Source organism: Amphiprion ocellaris, chromosome 6 (assembly GCF_022539595.1).
Source record: "Amphiprion ocellaris isolate individual 3 ecotype Okinawa chromosome 6, ASM2253959v1, whole genome shotgun sequence".
Taxonomy (NCBI): Eukaryota; Metazoa; Chordata; class Actinopteri; family Pomacentridae; genus Amphiprion; species Amphiprion ocellaris.
Window position 1 is genome coordinate 25,550,954 of NC_072771.1, and position 20,646 is coordinate 25,571,599.

Below are 20,646 nucleotides of genomic sequence, written 5' to 3' on the forward strand. Positions count from 1 at the left end.
TTTGACCACCAAAGTCTGTGTCACAGTTTAAACTTGCGCGCTGTTTTCTATAAATTTTGTTTTGCTTTGTTATTTAATGTGCACTTGTGAATCAACTTTGCAATTGTGTCTTTGAAAAGCCTCAACAATACAAAATAAACTGTGTTGCTAATGTGAACAAAGCAATTTTTATTTTTCTTTCATGGAAATGTTTGAATAGCATCACAGTCTGTAGAAGCAAAGCAATTCAAACAATGTATCAGTCCAGCTGGACTTGAAAAATGATGACTTCAAGATGAGGGATTGCAGTTTCATCATTTAAACATTTAATTAAATAAAAGTTATACTGGCATCCCCAGCCATGTGACAAATGTGCTACCGTGTGTTTAATAAGGAAATCATCTCAGTTCATTAACCTGTAAATACCTTTTTTTATAAAGATATGAGGAAGTGGTGGTGGGAATATTCATGGGAGTCTCCAGTCACATTCCTGGCTGGTCTTTTTGGTAAATGAATTATTTGATTGAAAGATATGTAGCTGATGTGTTATGCACGAGGCAAAGAAAGACACTAAACTTGAAAAGTGACTTCCTGCTTCACTGGGAGTGTCTTGTCATGGAGAGCCAACATCAAGGATGGAATGTGGTGAGGGATTTTTTCTACTCCTTCTTAATTTATAAAACATTTATAGTTTGACAATTTTGGTGAGTTATCATTTGCATTCTATTGTTATTTGGGGGAATCAATTAGGAGACAACTTCACTGATATCTTGGTCTTTTCTGGGCTCACTTCTCTACAGGTGGAAAGTCTGGTATGTTTTAGTGTTTCCTCATATTTGGCATGAGCGTATGTCTGCAGCCTCTTTCCAGAAAATAAGTAACTTGCATCCTGTTTGCATTATTATGTAGACTGTTGTTTGCAGTATTTACACCGTCTTACTGGAGCTCAAATGTGACTAATGTGGCATTAGTGAACAAAAAAAAAAAAGAAAAAAGTCGCTAGAAGGATGCAGGGAGATAAAAGAGTTTCCTGCTAACCCTAATTAATATTTATTTGTTTGTTTCTTTACACAGTTGCAATCCAAGCTATTTGTCCAGGCTCCATTTGCAAGGGTTTACATAATTCTTCACAGTTATCTAGAATTATTACAAAGTACACTTTTATGAGCTGAATGACAAAATAAAATTTTAATCTTTCTGAGATGCAGGATTTTTTTTGTTTATATATAAGCAGTCATATTATAATTACTTCCAATCTAATATTGCTGTTTTGTAGGTGATGAAGCTAACTTTAATATAAGACTACCAAACTGTTGTTTAAAAAAAAAAAAAAAAGTTTTTGGGAACTTTGTAACTGCACAGATTTAGCTTCAGCTGTGATACAGACATAAATCTCACCTATGCTGGTTTCAAAACATAGTAGCAAACATAGCAAAGATAAAGAATCTGTTTTAAAAGCTAAGAGACAATGATACTACGCTCCAAAAAACTCGGTTGGTAGGATACACAAGTTTAAAACTCAAGGCACAGAAAACAACAGGTTAGAACATTTTTACTTTACTGTAGGAGTTTTTTACACATTAAGACCAGGTCTTGTCAGAAACATGTAAGGAACTACCAAAAGCATTTATTAGTCGTCACAAAGACCAAAAGATATCACTATTTATCACTGGCATTCGGGCTTGAATAATTTTGCTCATGGGCCCTTTTGGAGAAAAAAAGTATTTATTTTTAGCATTGTTAAGCTCAACATTATGTTGTCAAACTGAAATTAAACTTTATTTGATGTTTACAGTGGTCTTAATTGATATTTTTTCAATATGTCTAGCAGGTAAAAATAGTTGCATACATTTGATTGCTGTATTTAATTTCATAAACAAAAAGATTTCTCATTATTTATTATTAACCAAGAGTCAGCATAAAGAAATTAATGCTAATGTCTTTAGCTCAGAAAACACATTATATCAATCCACTATGACAATTAGACCTAAAAAAAAAAAAGATGCACTGCAAATTTATTAAATGTTACAGAGAGTAGAGCTGCAGAAACACCGTGGAAATATAAATTGACCTGTTAGGATTTATTATTTTTATTATTTCCATTAAACATACTGCTGGCTTAATACTGATTTACACATTGCATTGTGTGCTAAATAAAAGAGTTGTGTTGACCTGTGAATAAATAAAAGTGATTCAAGCATCTGCCCCACGGTGTGAAGGGTAGAGAGACGGTAGATTGACCAGGCCAACAGAGGGCAAACTGCAGCTGCTTACACTTATTTACACACCAACATACACTGCTGACACACATACATAAACACATACACACTGTCCGTACACACACACTAACTTGGTACTGAAGGCCACTCCATGTCTAAGGACTTCTCATGAGAACAAAAGCTGTTGTGTATAAAAACTGATAAAATATTGATGACTGGAGTTGGTGTGTCAGCTAGAAGCTGTGATAATATACGACTGAAAAAGAAGTCAGCAGTTAGCGGAGAAGGGAACAGTACAGAAAGATACATATGAATCATAACGGGGAGGGTCTCATTTACAGTATCTGGGATTTTCTGATTGGAGGGATCATGTGTCAAGAGGTTATGGACGTGCCTGTTCACCAACGAAGAGAGGGCTGAGTTAAACGCAGTTCCTCTCCATCAGTTTTTGGCCAATAAGATTGTAGCACATTTTGTGCCAAAGCCCAATGAAGGTGTCAGCCAAGCGAAAGTTCCAGAAAACGTGGGCAAATTACATTATTTCCTTATGCAGAAATAATGGAATGATGCACCACCAGGGGGTTTTGCTCCGCATTTCTGCAGAGCAAATGCATAGATGTATCGTAAACTGCAAGATGGAAACTTTTTTTTTTTTTTTAATTGCATTCACATAGTCGTAAGCATTAAGTAGCTTCATTTTCATATGCTCAATCATTTTCTTAGAGGAGCCTGGGGTGTTCAGTGTTACCGCGAGTTTTGAACAATCAGAAAATGTATCAGCTAAGGAGCGGACAGCTGTTATTGACAATTCATAACCTGCCTACAAACCCTAATGACTAGTTTAAGCTTTAACCAGGCAATTAAGATAGCAGCAAATTTATGAATGTTTTTATCTTTCATACTTTAAGTAATGACATAAACTCAACATGAATTGATGAGTTCTTAGCCCTTTCAGCACTATAATACTCATTTCCACTCGTTTCCTCCCTCTCCCCACACAGGACTCAGTCATTACCGTAATGCATGTAATAGCACCAGAAAGCCCCGTTTCACAGTTTTCAGGGACAGTTTGAATGATTAAAATTGCATGAAATAGCGAGGAGTTACAGTAATTTGAAATACACATGCGCTACGGTGTCACCGGTGATCCCTGTGGTTTTAAAAGGGTTAATGGTGACACAAAAAACAGAAACATGATACCCGCTGAATTAATTCCTGCCTTAGCTGTACACTGCTTAAGAATGTGTTTTGTAATCTGTTTACATGTTTGCAATGTGAGCAACTTGATCTGTGCAAAAGACAGCACCTCCCTCGAATGTATGAGGAAGAGCATTAGCAAATCATCATGGTGAGATTATTATTTACAGTTTTTTAAATTTAATTCAAACCCATAAACACATACAGGTTTGAAACATTTTACTTGAATTCATAGGGGAAAATAAGCTAGAAATCTGAACAAAGAGTAATTAGTTATCATCATCTTTAATGAAGGACTCTGGTCTGAGAGTATAATTTTCCTGAGACAAAGTTAAATTTGAATAATAATTATTTCTTTGTTGAAGCAGTTCCTACTGTAATAATGCACATTTATGAGAACAATGAAGTACAGAGTAACCTGCACCAACACAGGTACACAAGTAATTACACTGCACTTGTTACTGGCCCATTACAAAGGCACGGCAGCTGCTCAGCCCAGTTCTGCTGTAATGTTTCATCAATGCACTGGTAATGACAACCTGACAGATATGAATATAGTTTAATAACAATAATGCAAAAACATGGGCTCTCTGGAATCTCACGTCAGAGACAGTAAATTAATGTCAGTGTTTATGTAGGCTGATTGTGTTTCATAATCTTATGTCATTCATTAGCTGCTGCTACGAAAGAGTCTCCTGAGGATTTATGAACTGCAAACTAATGAACTTTTACAAATAATTTTATTACTATAATCTAAATAAATGCATCTAGTGTGAAGAGAGCCGCACATATGCAACAATAAAGTGGCTTTCAGTCACTACATACATTTTCATCTCAGCAAATGTTTGAAGAAAAGGAATTTCAAAACACACATTCACGTGAAAGAGCTCCACCTGTGGCTTATGTCCAATAATACACATGAAGAAGGTAGATCACAGTTGTGAGTCCGCATGAATAGTAATTTCCAAATGAATATTCCAAAAGAAATGTGTAATATTAATAAAATAAAACATAAATGTTTCTCTACAAAGTGTGGGGCTGTGTACCTACATTCATGCTTTACTTCCTGTTGTCAGGAACAGTGCTGCCTACACTGCAAAGTTAGGTGCTGATGACGCGGTAGTGGTAAGTTGGATCACAAACAGTAAGTTGAAGTCCCTCTCCAGCCATTGATTCAACCCTAAAAAAAAACTTGTCTCTGTGTATCAGAGGTGCACGTTCAGAAGTTTTTTTATATTAAAATAATCCCCTCCTGCCACAAAATGGTGTGAATGGAACTCAACACTGTTGCTTCCTTTAAAACATGCTGATCTATGAATTAACTTTCAGGTCTTAAAGGTCCACTATTTGTGATCTAAAAAGTCAGTTATGGATGAACGTGATCCGGTCCCTAAAAATGATCATCAACTTCACCAAGCCCTAGGCAGCAGCGTCAACAGCCAGACAACAACTATGTATCACAGATGTGACTCATTGCTAATTTCTGATCCATGACTCGACTCTCCATCTGCCTGTTATTCCCAGTGCTGTCCATTTAGTTGTAGAGATGTGTGGTTGGAAAACTCATACTTGTTCTCTCGTATTAAATCAAATGATTAAAATGTATGAAAATCTTCCATACATGCACTCATACTTCTGTTCAGTATAAACAGATCACAAATAAATCATGAAAGGTAGCATACTATGGGGGTTAGGTTGTGTCCATGTTGCAAATTTTAACAGAAAAACGTCATTCATACATTTTGCCATACTACATAGATTATGACTACTGAGTGGTTGCCAGTTTGTGCTAATTTACCGCTGCAGTGTAAATATAACAAGGGAGAGATTTACAGCAGGGCTCTTTAATTACTCATAACAGCGCCTGCGCATTACGCACGTAGCTCTGATTGGGTGAGACGGTCACCTTGTGTTTCCGGAGTAACCCAAACAGTAGCTGATGTTTTTTGTAACCAGAATCATCTGCGTCTCATTTCCTCCTCCGTTCCGTCCAACCATGGCAGCTGCAGGCTTCATGCTGCTGGTCTTCACGGTGTCTCTGTGGCCCGGTAAGATCTACTCAGCTACTTATTAATAACGATTTCAATGTCTGCATCACCTGACCAGGCGCCATTAATTCTGTTACCATTGATCAGGCTGATTTATGGAAATAACTTACAGTCACTGCAGCAGGGACGAAGCTGTGTTCTGACCAAGACTGAACCTTTAAATGTTCCTCTGAGTCATCATTTCTCTTTGTTTTTACCGAAGGAGAGTCCAGGTTGATTATTGAGCCTTTGTCATTCATCAAACAGGAATCTCAAGTAAGCCTTTATGGATTAATGTAACAGTAACACACACACACACACACACACACACACACACACACACACACACACACACACACACACACACACACACACACACACACACAGACACACACAAGGTTACTATATTACAAAAATGTATTCAGCAGTTTGAGCAATAGATATTTCACTACTGTCTACTATTTAACATTAATTTAGCGTAATCTGCACAACACTGACAGGTGTTGTTTTATGTGTGCAATTAATAAAATGCTTTAAAAACTTCTCTCCTCACCAGACGCTGGATATCTGCACAGAATGTAGTCAGATCATCCAGCTGTCTGAGAACATGATTTCCAGCAGTGACACTAAGGTAAGAGGCTCATTGACCAGTTTCGTTGGACTTTCACTTCACTGCTTTACTGAAGCTGGGTTTGTGGAAGTGGTTAATACAGAAACTAGCAGCCACAGCCATCTGCTTTTGTATTCTCTTAAAAAGTTAAACCTTAAATTGAAGTTTATAATAGTTCAATTTAAGGTTTGAGCTATTGTAACGATGTATTAAATGAGAGAAAATCATAATATTTTAATGTCAGGGCGCTAAAATGCAATTTTTTTTATTACAAATGTTTAGGTTTTTGATCTCTTTTGCATGTGCTCGCTTTGATAAATATGTAAAATCAAACAAATAAATGTCCTCCACACAAGCTTCCGTGACGCAAAATAGAAAACTGACCACTGTGCTTTTGCAGGAGACCGTGTATGAAACGCTGCATGCTTTGTGCCATCGCCTCGCAGGAGATCAGGCATCCGAGTGTGATTCACAGGTGAAGGCTTATCTGCCAAAAATCCTGCAGCAAACTCCTGGTCACCTGGTGAGTTTAACCTCGATTTACTTCTGTTTACATTTACTTGTAGGAAAACAATGAACACTACTACGCTTCAGTGTTACTCTTATTGTAATCAGGGCTCTTTCTGGCTTAAAATGGGCTCTTGGGAGGCAACTACATGACAATAAGCATGTTTCAGTAAATAAAACTTCAAATATCCAACCTGATTAATATTTCTTTTTGATATCTTATCATTTTGAAGCTCGTAATTTTCCTTCTTCTGTGCAGGAAAAATCCTGTTAATGTGTAATAATATATTAATTTATAGTATTTTTTTGTAGAAACCTGGTGAGATCTGTGTGGTTTTTGGACTTTGTGCGACCCGCAAGGAGGAGGAACTGCAGAAACCTACGTACCATGTCACCAGTGAAGACGGATCCAGTTCTGCACTTGGAACAGGCACCAAAACTGTGGTTAGTGTGAAAAAGCAGAAGTAGAAGATAAAATAGAAGCTGAAGTAAAACTTGTGTCACTCCATTAACATGACATTTCTTTACTTTTCATTTCTCTAGGGGCTATTCAACCCAGCTTGCACTCTGTGTATGTTATTTATCAAGAAGCTGGAGGCTCTGTTGCCCCAAAATATGACTGAGGTGAATCTTTCATCATATCCTTTTACATTCACTCAGATGTCCTAACCATCTTTCAAATCATCTAAAAGTCACCATCTTCTCTTTCTTTCCCTGCAGGATACTATAATTAAGGTCATGGGAGAGGTCTGCTATCTTCTGCCCAAAAGCTACAAGGACCAATGTGATGATTTTGTGGAAAAATATGGGGCACAGATTGTCGAATTCCTTCTGTCATCTGCAGCTCCTTACACCGTATGTAGTCTTTTACACCTCTGCTTGTTTGAAGAGAAGCCCGCTGAAGGTTAGTCACGTGTTTCATACAAATAAATCTGGTGATTTGTTTAAAGGTTAGATCTGATGCTCACACTTCCTCATTTACAACAAGTTGTACTGACTTCCTCAGAGGTGTTGATCCCCACGGACTGCGACTCGTGCCGCACGCTGGCAATGCTAAGCCGACTGCACCACGGACTCAACGCCACTGAACCTCAGACTTCTGCTTTCCTGCAGTCTGTGTGCATCAATCACCCAAATGCCATCCCCAAGGTCTGACTCTCAGCTCCTGCTAGGACTCTTCCAACCAACAGCATCCTTTACAAATCACTCAAACTGTAAAATACCTAAACCAGCCAACATATGTAGTTACTCAGCTGAATATACTGTCATTAACATTTGTTAACCCTTTTGCATGTAAAACCCTCTTTTCAGTGTGATGCTTTCATCAGAATCTATGGCTCACAGCTGCTGAAGGTGTTGGGAAACCAGATGGAGACTCCACATGCTTGTGAAGTAAGAAAAAGCTGAAGGTGATAATTATAATAACCTATCTGATCTCCCTGGAAGAAAAACATACCTGAAAGACAAAGTATTACCGTTCAATTAGAGGTTTTCTCCACAGTAATCTGCAGAGTAGTTGTCCAGTCAGTGGGTCTACTTCTCAGTATCAACACAAGGCATCACCAGGGTTCAAACTGGCTCACTGGCTGACATGAGTTTTACTGCTGCTTGCAGCAACACTCTTTGTTTTGGAAGATAAGAAATGCACACAAATGAGTTCATTTGCCAACATAGTGTTAAAGTGTATGAAGAGCGCTAGTCCATGCAACACTAATCATGAATACAGCGTAACCACTAGAACAATTATCACTCTTTGGTGCGGTTCATGTCCTTAGGATCTTTTGTTTCATCTGTCTTGCAGAGAGCTTCTCTCTGTACTGCCTCCAAGAAGCTGGACTCGCTGGGAAACAATCCTTGTACTTGGGGACCAAGTTACTGGTGCAAAGACACTGAAACTGCTCAAAAGTGTGGTGTAAGTGAAATTCATCATGATTAATAGATTAGCTGATAAAAGCATCCAGTCATCTAACAACTGAAGCACAGAACATGCAAACCCTTTCAATTACATGTGTTGCTACTGGAGCGGTGGTGAAATGTAAGTAAGTCAGTATTTAAGTACAAGTTTTTCTTATTTGTGCAACTTTACACTTAACTAAAAGATATTATATATATATATATATATATATATATATATATATATATATATATATATATATATATATATATATATATATATATATATATATATATACATATATATAAACAAACTTTTTTGGTGATAATACTTCAAAACGTTTTTGTAATGGACTATGTTTACAGTGTGGTATTAGCACTTTTTCTTATGTAAATTATCTAAATACTTCATCCACTGCCTCAGACACAGTTTTATCGTAGCGAAACTTGACCCAGTCTGTACTATTTTACAGGACTTGATAAACTGTCTAGCTTCTTTAGTAAATAATTTAAGCTATTGATTTAATGTTTAGTCCTTTGATTAATAGGTAATACCAAATTTATAGGAATCAACAACACAACTATCAGGATCTGTGTGGAAAGTCAAGTTCTTCTGTACTGACATACACACTGCTATAGTCTGATGTAGTTCCGTGATTATTTTGCATCTCATTTCTCTGTGTTTTTAATCTGCAGAATCGAGTCTTCTGTGAGAAATACATTTGGATGAAGAATGAATGAACCCAGCGTCAGCACTGAAACTATGTGCACAAAAATATCTACTTTCTACAAATGTACTACACTGATGAACAACTGTTGAATGTTTTTAAATGTAATGCACTGATCAACTTTTTTTTCAATTTTTTTTTTTAGAGAAATAATCCATAGCCATACATGCTCATCATAAAGTATTTAAATTAGCATGAAGTGTCACAGGTCTGAGGCTGGTATTCAGTTTGAAACCTTGGTTTATGAAGGAGTTTGTGAACTGTGTTATTCAGTATATAGCTACAGCTTTGTCAATATGAATGTGAAAAGTGGCCAAAATTTTGCTGTTGTGCTAGTCATAAGATGAACTCTGCATGTATCTTAAAAGCAGTCTGGACTACTGATTGTATAACTCAACTGCCAGTCTGCTTTCTGTAATCATATTGCACTTCTGATAATAATTTGTTATGTAAATGACCACATACAAATAAAATTACTAAAATTAAACTAAGTATGTTGTTCAAATTTAACATACAGTTAGGAGACATGTGTCCTGGAGGTGGTTTATTTAGAAACTTCCACATAGTAAAAAGACAAAACAGTGAAAAAAACATGGAGACATTTACATACATTTATTTGCTTTTGTGGCTATAAAAAATGTCCTGATGTTTTCTTGCCACTTTCTGTTATTTCACTTACACCCCCGTGTGGTTGTTTGTGTCATCACTCTCTTGTCTCTTCCAGATCTGAGTGAAAAATAAATTACATTTAGAAAATCTTGGATTCCTTGTTAGGATCAAACTTTTTACTTTTAGACATTTTTACTTCACAATTATTTAAATTGCAATCAGGTATGAAATTCAATTCAGTAACAACTAGAGTGAAGGACTTTTACATCTAAAAAGGTCAGTTACATTAAAGCCTCTTCCAAATAACCAAAAAGAAAAAAGACTTTATTCAGGTGGCTATTTATTGATAAAATTGTAAAAACATACACGATCCTTGTGCATGTTAAAATGGAGCTGCATCACAACCAACGCGTATCAATGCTCTCGGTATTTCAACAGCAAAATTTACATTTTGTTTCTGTGGTGTCATTGTCACACTGGCACACAGGTAGCAATGTGTTTTAAATCAGTCAGCAATGACCGAGTTGTCCGATCTGAAGAGCAGAGCAGACGTAGTAGTGAGTATCCTACAGCAACTAAAAGTATGAATGGGAAAGTCAAGGAAGCGTCCAAGAAAACTGTGAGGCTTCAGATAAAAAAAAAAAACTGATCAGAAAAATTACAACAGTCTAAAAAGAATGTGACTGATAGCAATGACATATACACCGTCCAGGCACAACATTATGACCACTGACAGGTGAAGTGAGTAACATGGATTATCTCTTCATCATGGGACCCGTTAGTAGGTTGGATATACTAGGCAGCAAGTGAACATTTTGTCTTCAAAGCTGATGTATTTGAAGCATGAAAAATGGGCAAGTGTAAGGATTTGAGGGAATGTGACGAGGGTCAAACTGTGTAGGCTAGACTGGGTCAGAACATCTCCAAAACTTCTTGTGGGGTGTTCCTGGTCTGCAGCAGTCAGTATCTATCAAAAGTGGTCCAAGGAAGGAACAGTGGTGAACCGGTGACAGGATCACGGGCGGCCAAGGCTCACTGGGGAGAGGAGGCTGGTCCGTGTGGTCCGATCCAACAGACCAGCTACTGTTGCTCAAACTGCCGAAGAAGTTAATGCTGGTTCTGAGACAAAGGTGTCAGAATACACAGTGCATCGCAGTTTGTTGCGTATTGGACTGCATAGCTGCAGACCAGTCAGGATGCCCATGCTAACCACTGTGCACCATCGAAACTACCAACAATGGGAATGTGAGCATCAGAACCAGACCACGGAGGTGGCCTGTTCTGATGAATCAAGTTTTCTTTTACATCACATTCATGGCCGTGTGTGTCACGTAAATGGGGAACACATGGCACCAGGATGCACTATGGGAAAAAAAATCAAGCCGGCAGAGACAGTGTTATGGTTTGGGTAACATTCTGCTGGGAAACCTTGGGTCCTGCCATCCATGTAGATGTTACTTTGACATCTACCACCTACCTAAGCATTGTTGCAGACCAGGTACACCCTTTCATGGATATGGTATTCCCTGATGTGTGACCTCTTTCAGCAGGATAATGCACCGTGCCACAAAACAAAAATGGTTCAGTAATGGTTTGAGGAGCACAATAACCGGTGTGAGGTGTTGACTTTGCCTCCAAATTACCACAGCATACTTTGACGGGTCTAGTGCAATCCATGCCTCGACGTGTCAGGGCCATCGATGCATGGGGGGACTCAACCCAATATTAAGCAGGTGGTCACAATGTTATGCCTGATCGGTGTATCTTAAGCATGAGTCGACCGTGTTGTTGTAATTACTGTCACAGCCAGAAAGGGGAGACTAAAGCACAAGTACAGTTTTTAAAGCTCCAAAAAATATAGTTAAACTAAAACTCCTATTTCTCTATTCAACCCTCCTATTTTATTGCTACTGTTCTGCTTTGTAAATAAACAAACCCTACATACTCTAAGCCATAGTCAGAAGCAGCAACTGTCTGTTGCACTGCAGGTTTGCCTTTAATAATAACAAGTTTTTTAAAAAAAGAAAGTGGGCTGTAAATGCTGCTCAGGAAAGCATGGAGCTTTCCAATATTTGCATTTTCCAACACACACTCATAGAGAGCAGGTAGACTTGCCTGAATGTAAGCCTCTGACAGTGTGATCATCTGGGGGAGAATGTCGGTCACCTGCAGGTCCTGCATCTCGTACCATTTCCCAGTCCCCTGTTTAAACACATTATAGTTGCTTATGATTGTGCATTTTTGTACTTCATCAGATGTCCTCAGAAATGTCTGACTGTAACTTACGTGATGCAGAACATGTATTCTGTAAGCTCCCTCAGTAGGTTTCCCATCATGCACTACGTTTGCAACAAGGTCGTAAGTTGTGTTCTTCTCTGTTGCTTGAGCTTCTTCTGTCAAGTACTCACGAAGGTCTACATTCCTGGTAAGGAAAATATAAAGTATCAACATAAGTCCAGATTTATGACAGAAAACACATATACACAAGATTTACATTATATAATAATAACCATTAATTTCTATTACCAACGTGCAGTTCAACGTTCTGTCAAGGAACTTGCACTAAATTCTTGATCAAGGTTACATACTTTAGCTTTCAGTATATGAATAGTCCTTACGTGATGGGGAAGTTGACAATTGTGGGGTTCTTTTCCACGAAGAAGTTGTTCTTGGTGAATCTTTTGATGCAAAAGACGAGGTACGGAGGCAGTTTGGTCAACTGGAACCTTTTAAGGAAATTTTCTTTGTAGGTTTTGTATTCCTGAATGCAAAGCACACATGTATATTATCACTGTTACAATAATAGTTGTGTAAATCTCAGATTTAAATGAAATTATTTGTTGATAAATCACTTTGTTTTAGGATGTACTATGTCAGACCACAACAATACAGTCAGTGTTTAATTGTAAAGAAAATAAACTGCACTGCAATGTTGGAGCTGCAATATTTGAATTGGATCAGTCTAAACAATGTGAAAGAAATAGTACCTTCTCTGTGCTGCCATTGAACTTGCCCAGGATGTTGAAGAGAGGGACCTGTGGGATAATGAGCTGCTCCTTCTCATCTTTGTACAGTGGAGCTGTTGGAAGGTCGAGGGTCAGAAACAGGAAGGTGGATTCAGACATCTGCTCCTGGTACTCCTCCGTTACAAGCAGCGCTTCTTTTTCCTCTGGTAGCTGGAAATGTTTGAAAAATAACATGGATTCTTTCAAAAAAACTTCAACAAGAATAAAAACACAGACAAATCCAGTGAGAAGTAGGGTAATTTTCTCATAGATTTCTATGCAATCTGATTTCCATGTGGTGCCACAGGTGTCACCCCCTGCTGGCCATCAGACAGAAGTTTAAGACACTTCTACACTGGTTTCACTTTTTAGACCTAGAGGCGACACCTTTTATGTACAGTTTATCAACCGAAAAGAAGATAAGTGAATGGTTTTTCTGTTATTTGCCTTGCATTTGAACAGAACTGTCTCAGTTGCTTTAGGATACATGTTTTTACTAAGGCAATTTTCAATGTGGAGCTTTCAAAGTTTAATTACAAGTATTCGACACCATATCAGAAAAACTAGATACTAATGCCACCTTAAAAATAAGTTCATTCAGGGAAAATATGTATCAATGTATGTTAAAATATGTGCCAAATAAGAAAACAAATTCAAAGGTGAAATAAACTAACTGAAAAACTAAAATAATAATATTAAAATTATTCATACACCAGATGTCAAGTAATTTCATAATATAACCAGGAAACTTACTAAATCTGGGTGTGGAAGTTTCTTGGAGAAAATCCGCATGGAGCCTTGAAATGCCTTTGTAATGATTGCTGTAAGAGGTGCAAAGAAAGACAGGGGCAGAGGTTAATTGGTACCATTCTTACAATCAATAATATGTCAAACATTTTACATGCTCAGAATGCTGATTTTAAGTTATTTCAATCTGAGAGAAAGAAAAAAATTTTAATATAATTTACATTATTACAACTAAACTATTTCCGTATTGTGATAAACAGCCTAATTTGCATATATAAGGACCTAGAGTTTATTAGTCTAATCCACTTTGATTGTTCTTACACTTACATGGCTTTTTCTTTGTGCCTCCAAGAGCACCATGCAGAGCATTCAGGAACCACGTCATGAAGTCCACAGCATCACCTGCAGAGCAGAAAACAAAAAATCTGAATAACAAAGTAGCTTCATTATAGAGGTTTCTAAGTACAATTTAGGCCATCAAAAGCTTTACCTTGCTTGGTAATTTGGAAGTTCTTCTTGCTGCACAGGACTACAGCCTGGAGCATCTCATGGGGAGACACATGGGCCTTGAAGTTCCTCGGATTCCAAAGTTTGCGCATCAGCTCACCAAACCTCTGCACCAAGAGAAACATGATATCTCCCGGTGGCCTGCGGATTCCTCTGTAGTTTTCCTCCTCCAGAAAGTAATTTCGCAAAGGCGGTACATTGGAAAAAGCCTAAGAACAAGAGACAAATGTGAAATAGTTGGTATTATTCAAACATTCGATACCAACATCCAGATCAGATCTACAGTGGCAGGTATTCATACCTGTAAGACCACATTGGCGTAGTCATTGGCTTTGATGTTGTTGAGCCCCACAATGCCTGGCAGGTAGGTTGTACCATCGTAGGCTCTGTACAGTTTACCCTGCTTGTCCAGTCCTGCAATGTGCTGCTTGGTGAAAGTTGGTTTCAACACATACTGTGGAAGAGGAAGCGTCAACAATTACTGACACAAAAGAGTTTGGAAATACTGAAAATATAAGGCTGAACTCAATATTGATATTTTGAGCAACACGTTACACTCATAATTTAAAACGATACTGTGCCGTTTAATAGTGTCATAACATACAGATTGCCCAGCAGGTGTAGAGTCCACTAGAACCTCAGTAAATTTAGTACAACTTAAATGTCATGTAACTTTTCACACTAGGAATGACCAGAATATTCAAGCTGTATCCCAAAAACATAAAAATCAATTAACAATCTTACAGATAACCTGAACATCGAGCCAATTTATTTCTCCATGCTAGTCATTTGATTCATTACAAAATCTGAAGTTCTCATATAGTGAAACTCCAATTTTATTATAGCCTCCCAGCTTTACAAGCCAGTGGGTATTATATTCGGTTTTCTGTGAATAAGGTTGCCTTTATGTTAGATCATATGGACACAGGTCAGAGCTCTGTGGATAATGTAAACCCGAGGGACATTCAGAGAAGGTACACACTTTAACACACCAATTTGAAATCAATAAACAAGGACTGGGTGTGCTACTGTGTGCCTGTTGGGCTTCAGTGCAACTTAACCTCAGCCAATGTTTACATGTGTTTGCTTCTCTCCTGCTCATTATGCACACACGCATACTTTTCTGTTTTTCTTGTTAGACAACACAAGAGTAAACAGTGACTGAGATGCAGCCCATTAGGACCACATATTAACCAACAGCCACTTCACAGCTATTTCCAAGTTGCTGCTCTGCATCGCTAAACAACTGCTTTTATAACTTCAATGTTGTTTTACAAACTTCCCATTTACACGAGTTTAATAAACATCTGTATTGTGATTTTTGCAATATTTCAATATGAAAGGATTGCTAAGAGAGAAAGTTAGCCACAACAGAAAGTCCATGGACCCATCTGCTATATTAAACACAGACACAGAGAGTCTTCTTCCTGAAGGGAAAGCAGCAGCTAACGTGATTTTAAGCTACAGACACTGAAACAGCCCCAATTTAGAACTGTACTAAAACCACAGGGTATAAAGTCATGGTAAAATTAATCATCTTTGCAGTGTTTTGAGCTGAAAAATTGAAACACACATTCTGGGAACATGTATTATTTTGAATAACTTGCTGAGAAGGAACACAATATGGGACCTATCAGTAACTAAAGATGGTGCTGAATGTAATATATCAATTTCAGATTCGGCAGTAATAATGTAATGACATTATCAGGATATAAGCCCATGGCTTCACACTTACCGTGATGTCCTCTAGTGACGAGTCGATGATCTCATAGTTATCTGGCAGACAGTAAAACTTGAGTGTGTGCAGATTGAGGAACACATGGTGGGTAAACTGGACACTGTGAGTGTATGCATGAGACTTCAGACCTCTGCCTACAAGAGAAAGTACATGAATCAGTCCAAACACAACAAAGGTGTTTGATCACTGCTGAAATAGACAAAACACTTGCTTACCTTGAAAATATTTCCCACATATAAGGCAGGCGTAGACGTTGATGTGTGAGAGAGAGATGGAGCAGAGCTTCTCGAAGTCAAAGTCTAGCACACTCCTGGAAGTTTATCAGAGAAACTGGAGATCAGCTACAGAGGATAAGGTAAACTAGCATGAAGCGCTAATGTTAGCTGCATACATAAACTTTGTCTTGCCTGTTTATGGTGTCAAGATAAGGGCAGTGACGGCTTCTCCGGTCTTCTACTACACGTCCTCGTACTACTTTAGCTGCCACTGCAACATGAAGTGATCCACAACAAACAGAATAAATTTAAATAATGTGCGTTCCGTAAACTAGCTAAACATGCTAGCTCATCTAGCGTTTAGTTGTTAATGGGTGATTGTTTATCTCCATGGAGTGCTTTAGAAAAGCGGTGCGTTTGTTTTAGCAACACGAGGGTAATGCTTGTTGAACCGCCCGTGTGTGACCACACCGAGCCGTGCATCAAATCAAACGCAACAGCGGCTAGCAACGTAGCCGTTAGCTAGCCAAACGCGGGGCAAACGTCTGAAGGAAACAAACTTACCTCCGTCTTCATTGTCATCATCGTCGAAACCATCCTCTCTTTCTCGCTTCAATGAAATCATCGCAACAGTTTGCTTAGGATCTCGTTGGCAAAATAACGGAGAAGGCACAAACTTCACGGTATTTGGAGGAGATGAATGGGTCCAGCACCGAGCGCCTCGAAACTCGCGGTGGTTGAACGTCGCAGCTAAAGAGTAGCGAACTAAAACCTAACCCGGAGTTAGCTTCCGAGTCAGCGGCTGAGGGAAAAGTTAAGGTGAATTAAGATCCAGATCACAAAACCACGATATAGAGACATGTCACATCTGGACTAGATTGCCCCAGAGAGGCTAAAGAATCTTCAAAACACAGTTTCTGATGTAAACCACAGTAGACTAGCTCTAAATCCAAAACCACTACGTATAGACGGATCTAATCTGCACTAATTTATGCCAGAAAGGCAAAAACATCATTTAAATAACTGTTTCTGATGTGTGAAACTCTACTCCGTTTATGAAAATGAAAAAAGAGACCATTTTACTGCTTTTTTACATCCAGGCCCAGATTGAGAAATAATCTGACCCATGTATAGGGTTTTAGATCTGGACCTGGTGTAATATGGTCTATTTTTTTTTCTTCAAAGGACGACAACGGCCCCTTTTGCATTATACCAAGCAGAATAAAGATTTACATTCAACAAATGGATTTCACACAGCAATGATGGTTTAACAGCAATAAAATATTATTTAATAAAACTGATAAATGTTCAGTATTACGCACCGGCATGCCTAGCATTGCTTAGCAGTGTCAAAATCAATGTGATTACTTGCAGCCTTTTCAGCTATAACCCGGTGTATAAACTGAAACATTTGTGATAGCTGTGTTGTTTTGTTTTGTTTGTTGTACAAGGTTTCACCTACATTTGTGAACTCCGGGAGTGTTATAGTTGGACAACAACTTACCTTTAGTTAGCTAAAGCTATGTAGCTTTTTGTCAGCTCACAGTGCTCTGATTGAGACTTGTTGCAAACATTAGCGCCATTAGCTCATAAATACTGTGGCCGTATTGAAAGTGTTCGCGGAAATGGATATTTTGAGAGACGACGGGGTGCATGAGCTGAAATACAAACCTGGGGGCCGTTTGGATATGAGCCACGGCTTCCTGCACCATATCCGGAGGAACCAGATTGCGAGGTGAGTCCGTCCACCACCGTTAGCTAATGCTAGCAGGTTATATACAAGCTAGTAAGCTAGTTCACAACATCCAGGTTCAAAATCCGGAGCTGCTGCTGCCTCATTGTTTGACGAAAGTTAATCTGGTGACGAAGGAAGGGTTACTGACAGGACAGGCAGTGATTAATAGTTATACTTTCACGTTCAAAACGAATATAAAGTGGAAGGTCGCACAGGCCTGTTAGATAAAGTTATCGATGGTTTACGACAGGTGGACAAAACAAAATTTAACTGCTTGTTACAAAATAAATGCATTTCTAAAAACACATCTGCTGTTATAAACTGCAGGTTTAAGACCGTTTTAAATTCTGTTGTCAGTATTTTACACTGTAGCTCCTGTAGTTTTTCTGTTACGTCTACTGGCTGGTATCTGTGTCAGGGTTTTAGAGGATACAGTGCTCGACCTTAAGACTACAGATACAGCAGCCTGGGTGCTTGTCATTGTCAGAGCACAGCTGTATGAGTGGTAGAGACCACTTTTTGATATCTGAAATGCATTTAACTAAAGCAAATATAGAATACAACCTACATCTATCTGCATTTTGTAAAATAGAATTGAACATGGGAAAGGGCAGAGTTGGTGCCAAGTCAGTTTATTGATATCTCAACTCTACAAATGAGATACTTATAGTGGATGGAAATGCATTAATCCCAAGACCAGTGCAATGCTGTGACAGACAAGAATACACATATCATAAAAGAATCACACATTACTACATGTTAGTAAGCTACGTGAATAGAAAAAGCTAGATGTTGTTATTCGTTGCTTCTTGGTATGTATAAAACTTTTTAAAAATACTAAAAGTTATATGCTATACGTTTCATTAAAGAACCAAACATCACCATATGTAAAATAGTGAGTGATCAAAGTGGCTTTTGGCTATAACAGTTGTTAGAACTGTTGTTCTGTGCTCTCTTTTGTAATATTCGCTAAAAATACTTTCAGATATATAAATTTCAAAGATTTTCACACTATATTCTATAATAGGAGAAAGTACACAGTCTGATGCTTCCTACTGTAACTGGGGGCACCAGTGTGGTATAAAGGTGTAGGGGTTAACAAGTCACCATTATTTTTTTACACAGTTTCTATAACAAAAAAAAAAAAAAAAAAAAAAAAAAAAAACAGCTACTGAGCCAAAGTGGTCTCCGTTAGTGAAATTAGATTTACCTAACAAATTTAAATGTTAACGTTAAGATGCAGTTACAGTATTATTTATTATGTGAATTTACCTGAGAGAGATAATAGATATAATATTTTAAAAAATAAATAAAACAGTACAACAATAAAAAATAGGAAGCATTCAAAATATGACAGCTCAAACTCTACAAAATTCTGTATAAGGCAAATTTACCTGATGAAATAAAATATTTAGGTTAAGACTCAAGCATATTATTATTAATGCAGCTTAACCTGAATAATTTAAGTGATAGTGTTAAGATCCTAGAATAGGGTATGAAGAAGTGCAGACGTAAGTTTGGATGTAGTGTGTTTTAAGGTCAGACTGACCATGTAGCCCAAACAACCATAAAGGAGTAACAGCATGAATTAGTTTGCTCATTTTTAGTCAACCACTAGATTGACAAGTATTTGCCATGTATCCCTGTCTTATCAAGAGATGACTATGACAAAGAAGTGAAGCAAGCCAAAGAGCTTCAGCGGCGGAGGCACACAACAACCCCAAGAAGACCCCGTCGGCCAGACATCCAAGTGTATCACCCTCGACGAAGACGTGAGATTGATGTGCTTCCTCTTGAGATTTCTGCTGATGACTGTGTATCCACTAGAGTAAAGATAATGCGTGTGTGCTAATTTTCCAGATGGTTCAGAGCCAGGGGCCGGTGCTGACGCTGAAGAGTGGAATGAGAGTGGGTCAAGCACAGAGACTGAGACCCACGGGACTGAACTCTTCTGGCTCGACTATCAGGCGGACTCTGGCGCCATCACATCCTTCCTTGTGCACAAGGTTAATGCACATCTCTTTGTCTGATATTTCTGGCTCTTTAAACTTTGCCTTGGTTTTAATCCCCTTAATGTTCTCTGTGTTTGTAAAGGAGGATAAGCCTGAGAAGGTAGCAGAACGTGTGGCAGAGAAGAACATTCTGGATTCAGCCATGAGGGCAGTCCTGGTGGCTCGAATTCAAAAGGAAATTGACAAAAGACGAGAGAAACGCTGAGTCACGATTGTAGACAGTTGATTATGATGACAGAGGAGCTGCAAACAGAGAGGAGCGACGCTTCTTTTGCTCTTCTGTGCTCTTCCAAAGCATTAATGCTGTTGTGTCAGGGGAATAAGGAGGACTCTGGGATGTACAGTAACTGTCAGCAGAGATCTAATGTGAAGACCTACAATCAATGCATCTTCTGTTTTTAAAGGAGAAGGAGCTGCACTTATACACAGACTGGTTGGGATGAGGCTGTCAAGATTATGTTTATTACATTTTATGAACTTTGGACTGTTACGTCACACCCTGATTCACAACTCTGGGGACGTGTACACAACAAGACAACAGGACCTTTTAAATCATTGTTGCTTTGTTATAGTAAAATTCAGAAACCAGAGGTACTCTTTGACAGAGAGCCCTGAGAGGATCCTTTCTCCTCCATTGAACGTTTTTGTTGTGTTTACAAAGGTCTACTTTTCATAAACAATGCTATAATGCTATAAAAGTCTGTCGGCAATTTCATGTTTAGAAAAGCAGGAAAGTAATTTTGTTTCTTATTAAGTCGGAGTATAGTAGATGTAGCCATAATTATGTGTTGGCCACTGTGTTTTATAGTTTTCAATGTTCTAATTTATTTTGGGTTGTTGAGAGACTTATTTTTGATACTGTAATATTTTTTTGAGGAAAAACTCTTTGCATATAAAATGACATATACATGAAAGCTA

At 38.2% G+C, this 20,646-nt stretch overlaps 3 protein-coding genes across 4 annotated transcripts; 2 read left to right on the top strand and 1 right to left on the bottom strand.

The window, feature by feature from the left end:
* Positions 1-5,286: 5,286 nt before the first annotated feature.
* Positions 5,287-9,647, top strand: sftpbb (surfactant protein Bb). 2 transcript variants are annotated; one of them, XM_023281282.3, is made up of 11 exons: positions 5,287-5,443; positions 5,646-5,698; positions 5,979-6,053; positions 6,433-6,555; positions 6,852-6,983; positions 7,083-7,163; positions 7,260-7,443; positions 7,528-7,688; positions 7,851-7,931; positions 8,341-8,451; positions 9,129-9,647. In XM_023281282.3, the coding sequence occupies exons 1-11, from the start codon at positions 5,335-5,337 to the stop codon at positions 9,171-9,173; spliced, it is 1,155 nt and encodes a 384-aa protein (XP_023137050.2). In that variant the 5' UTR covers positions 5,287-5,334; the 3' UTR covers positions 9,174-9,647. The 2 variants fall into 2 exon arrangements, with proteins under 2 accessions (XP_023137050.2, XP_023137058.2); XM_023281290.3 differs by having other exon boundaries at positions 5,288-5,443; positions 7,546-7,688.
* A 42-nt stretch (positions 9,648-9,689) lies between these two features.
* On the bottom strand, positions 9,690-16,752 carry usp39 (ubiquitin specific peptidase 39). The gene is made up of 13 exons (XM_035953446.2): positions 16,546-16,752; positions 16,174-16,252; positions 15,982-16,076; positions 15,764-15,900; positions 14,330-14,482; positions 14,012-14,237; positions 13,849-13,923; positions 13,528-13,595; positions 12,757-12,945; positions 12,388-12,530; positions 12,056-12,191; positions 11,885-11,971; positions 9,690-9,886 (listed from the first exon to the last, which is right to left on the bottom strand). The coding sequence occupies exons 1-13, from the start codon at positions 16,604-16,606 to the stop codon at positions 9,836-9,838; spliced, it is 1,500 nt and encodes a 499-aa protein (XP_035809339.2). The 5' UTR covers positions 16,607-16,752; the 3' UTR covers positions 9,690-9,835.
* A 706-nt stretch (positions 16,753-17,458) lies between these two features.
* c6h2orf68 (chromosome 6 C2orf68 homolog) lies at positions 17,459-20,646 on the top strand. Its single transcript, XM_023281300.3, has 4 exons — positions 17,459-17,716; positions 19,373-19,488; positions 19,577-19,722; positions 19,811-20,646. Exons 1-4 carry the CDS (start codon positions 17,607-17,609, stop codon positions 19,931-19,933), a joined length of 495 nt encoding a protein of 164 aa, XP_023137068.1. The 5' UTR covers positions 17,459-17,606; the 3' UTR covers positions 19,934-20,646.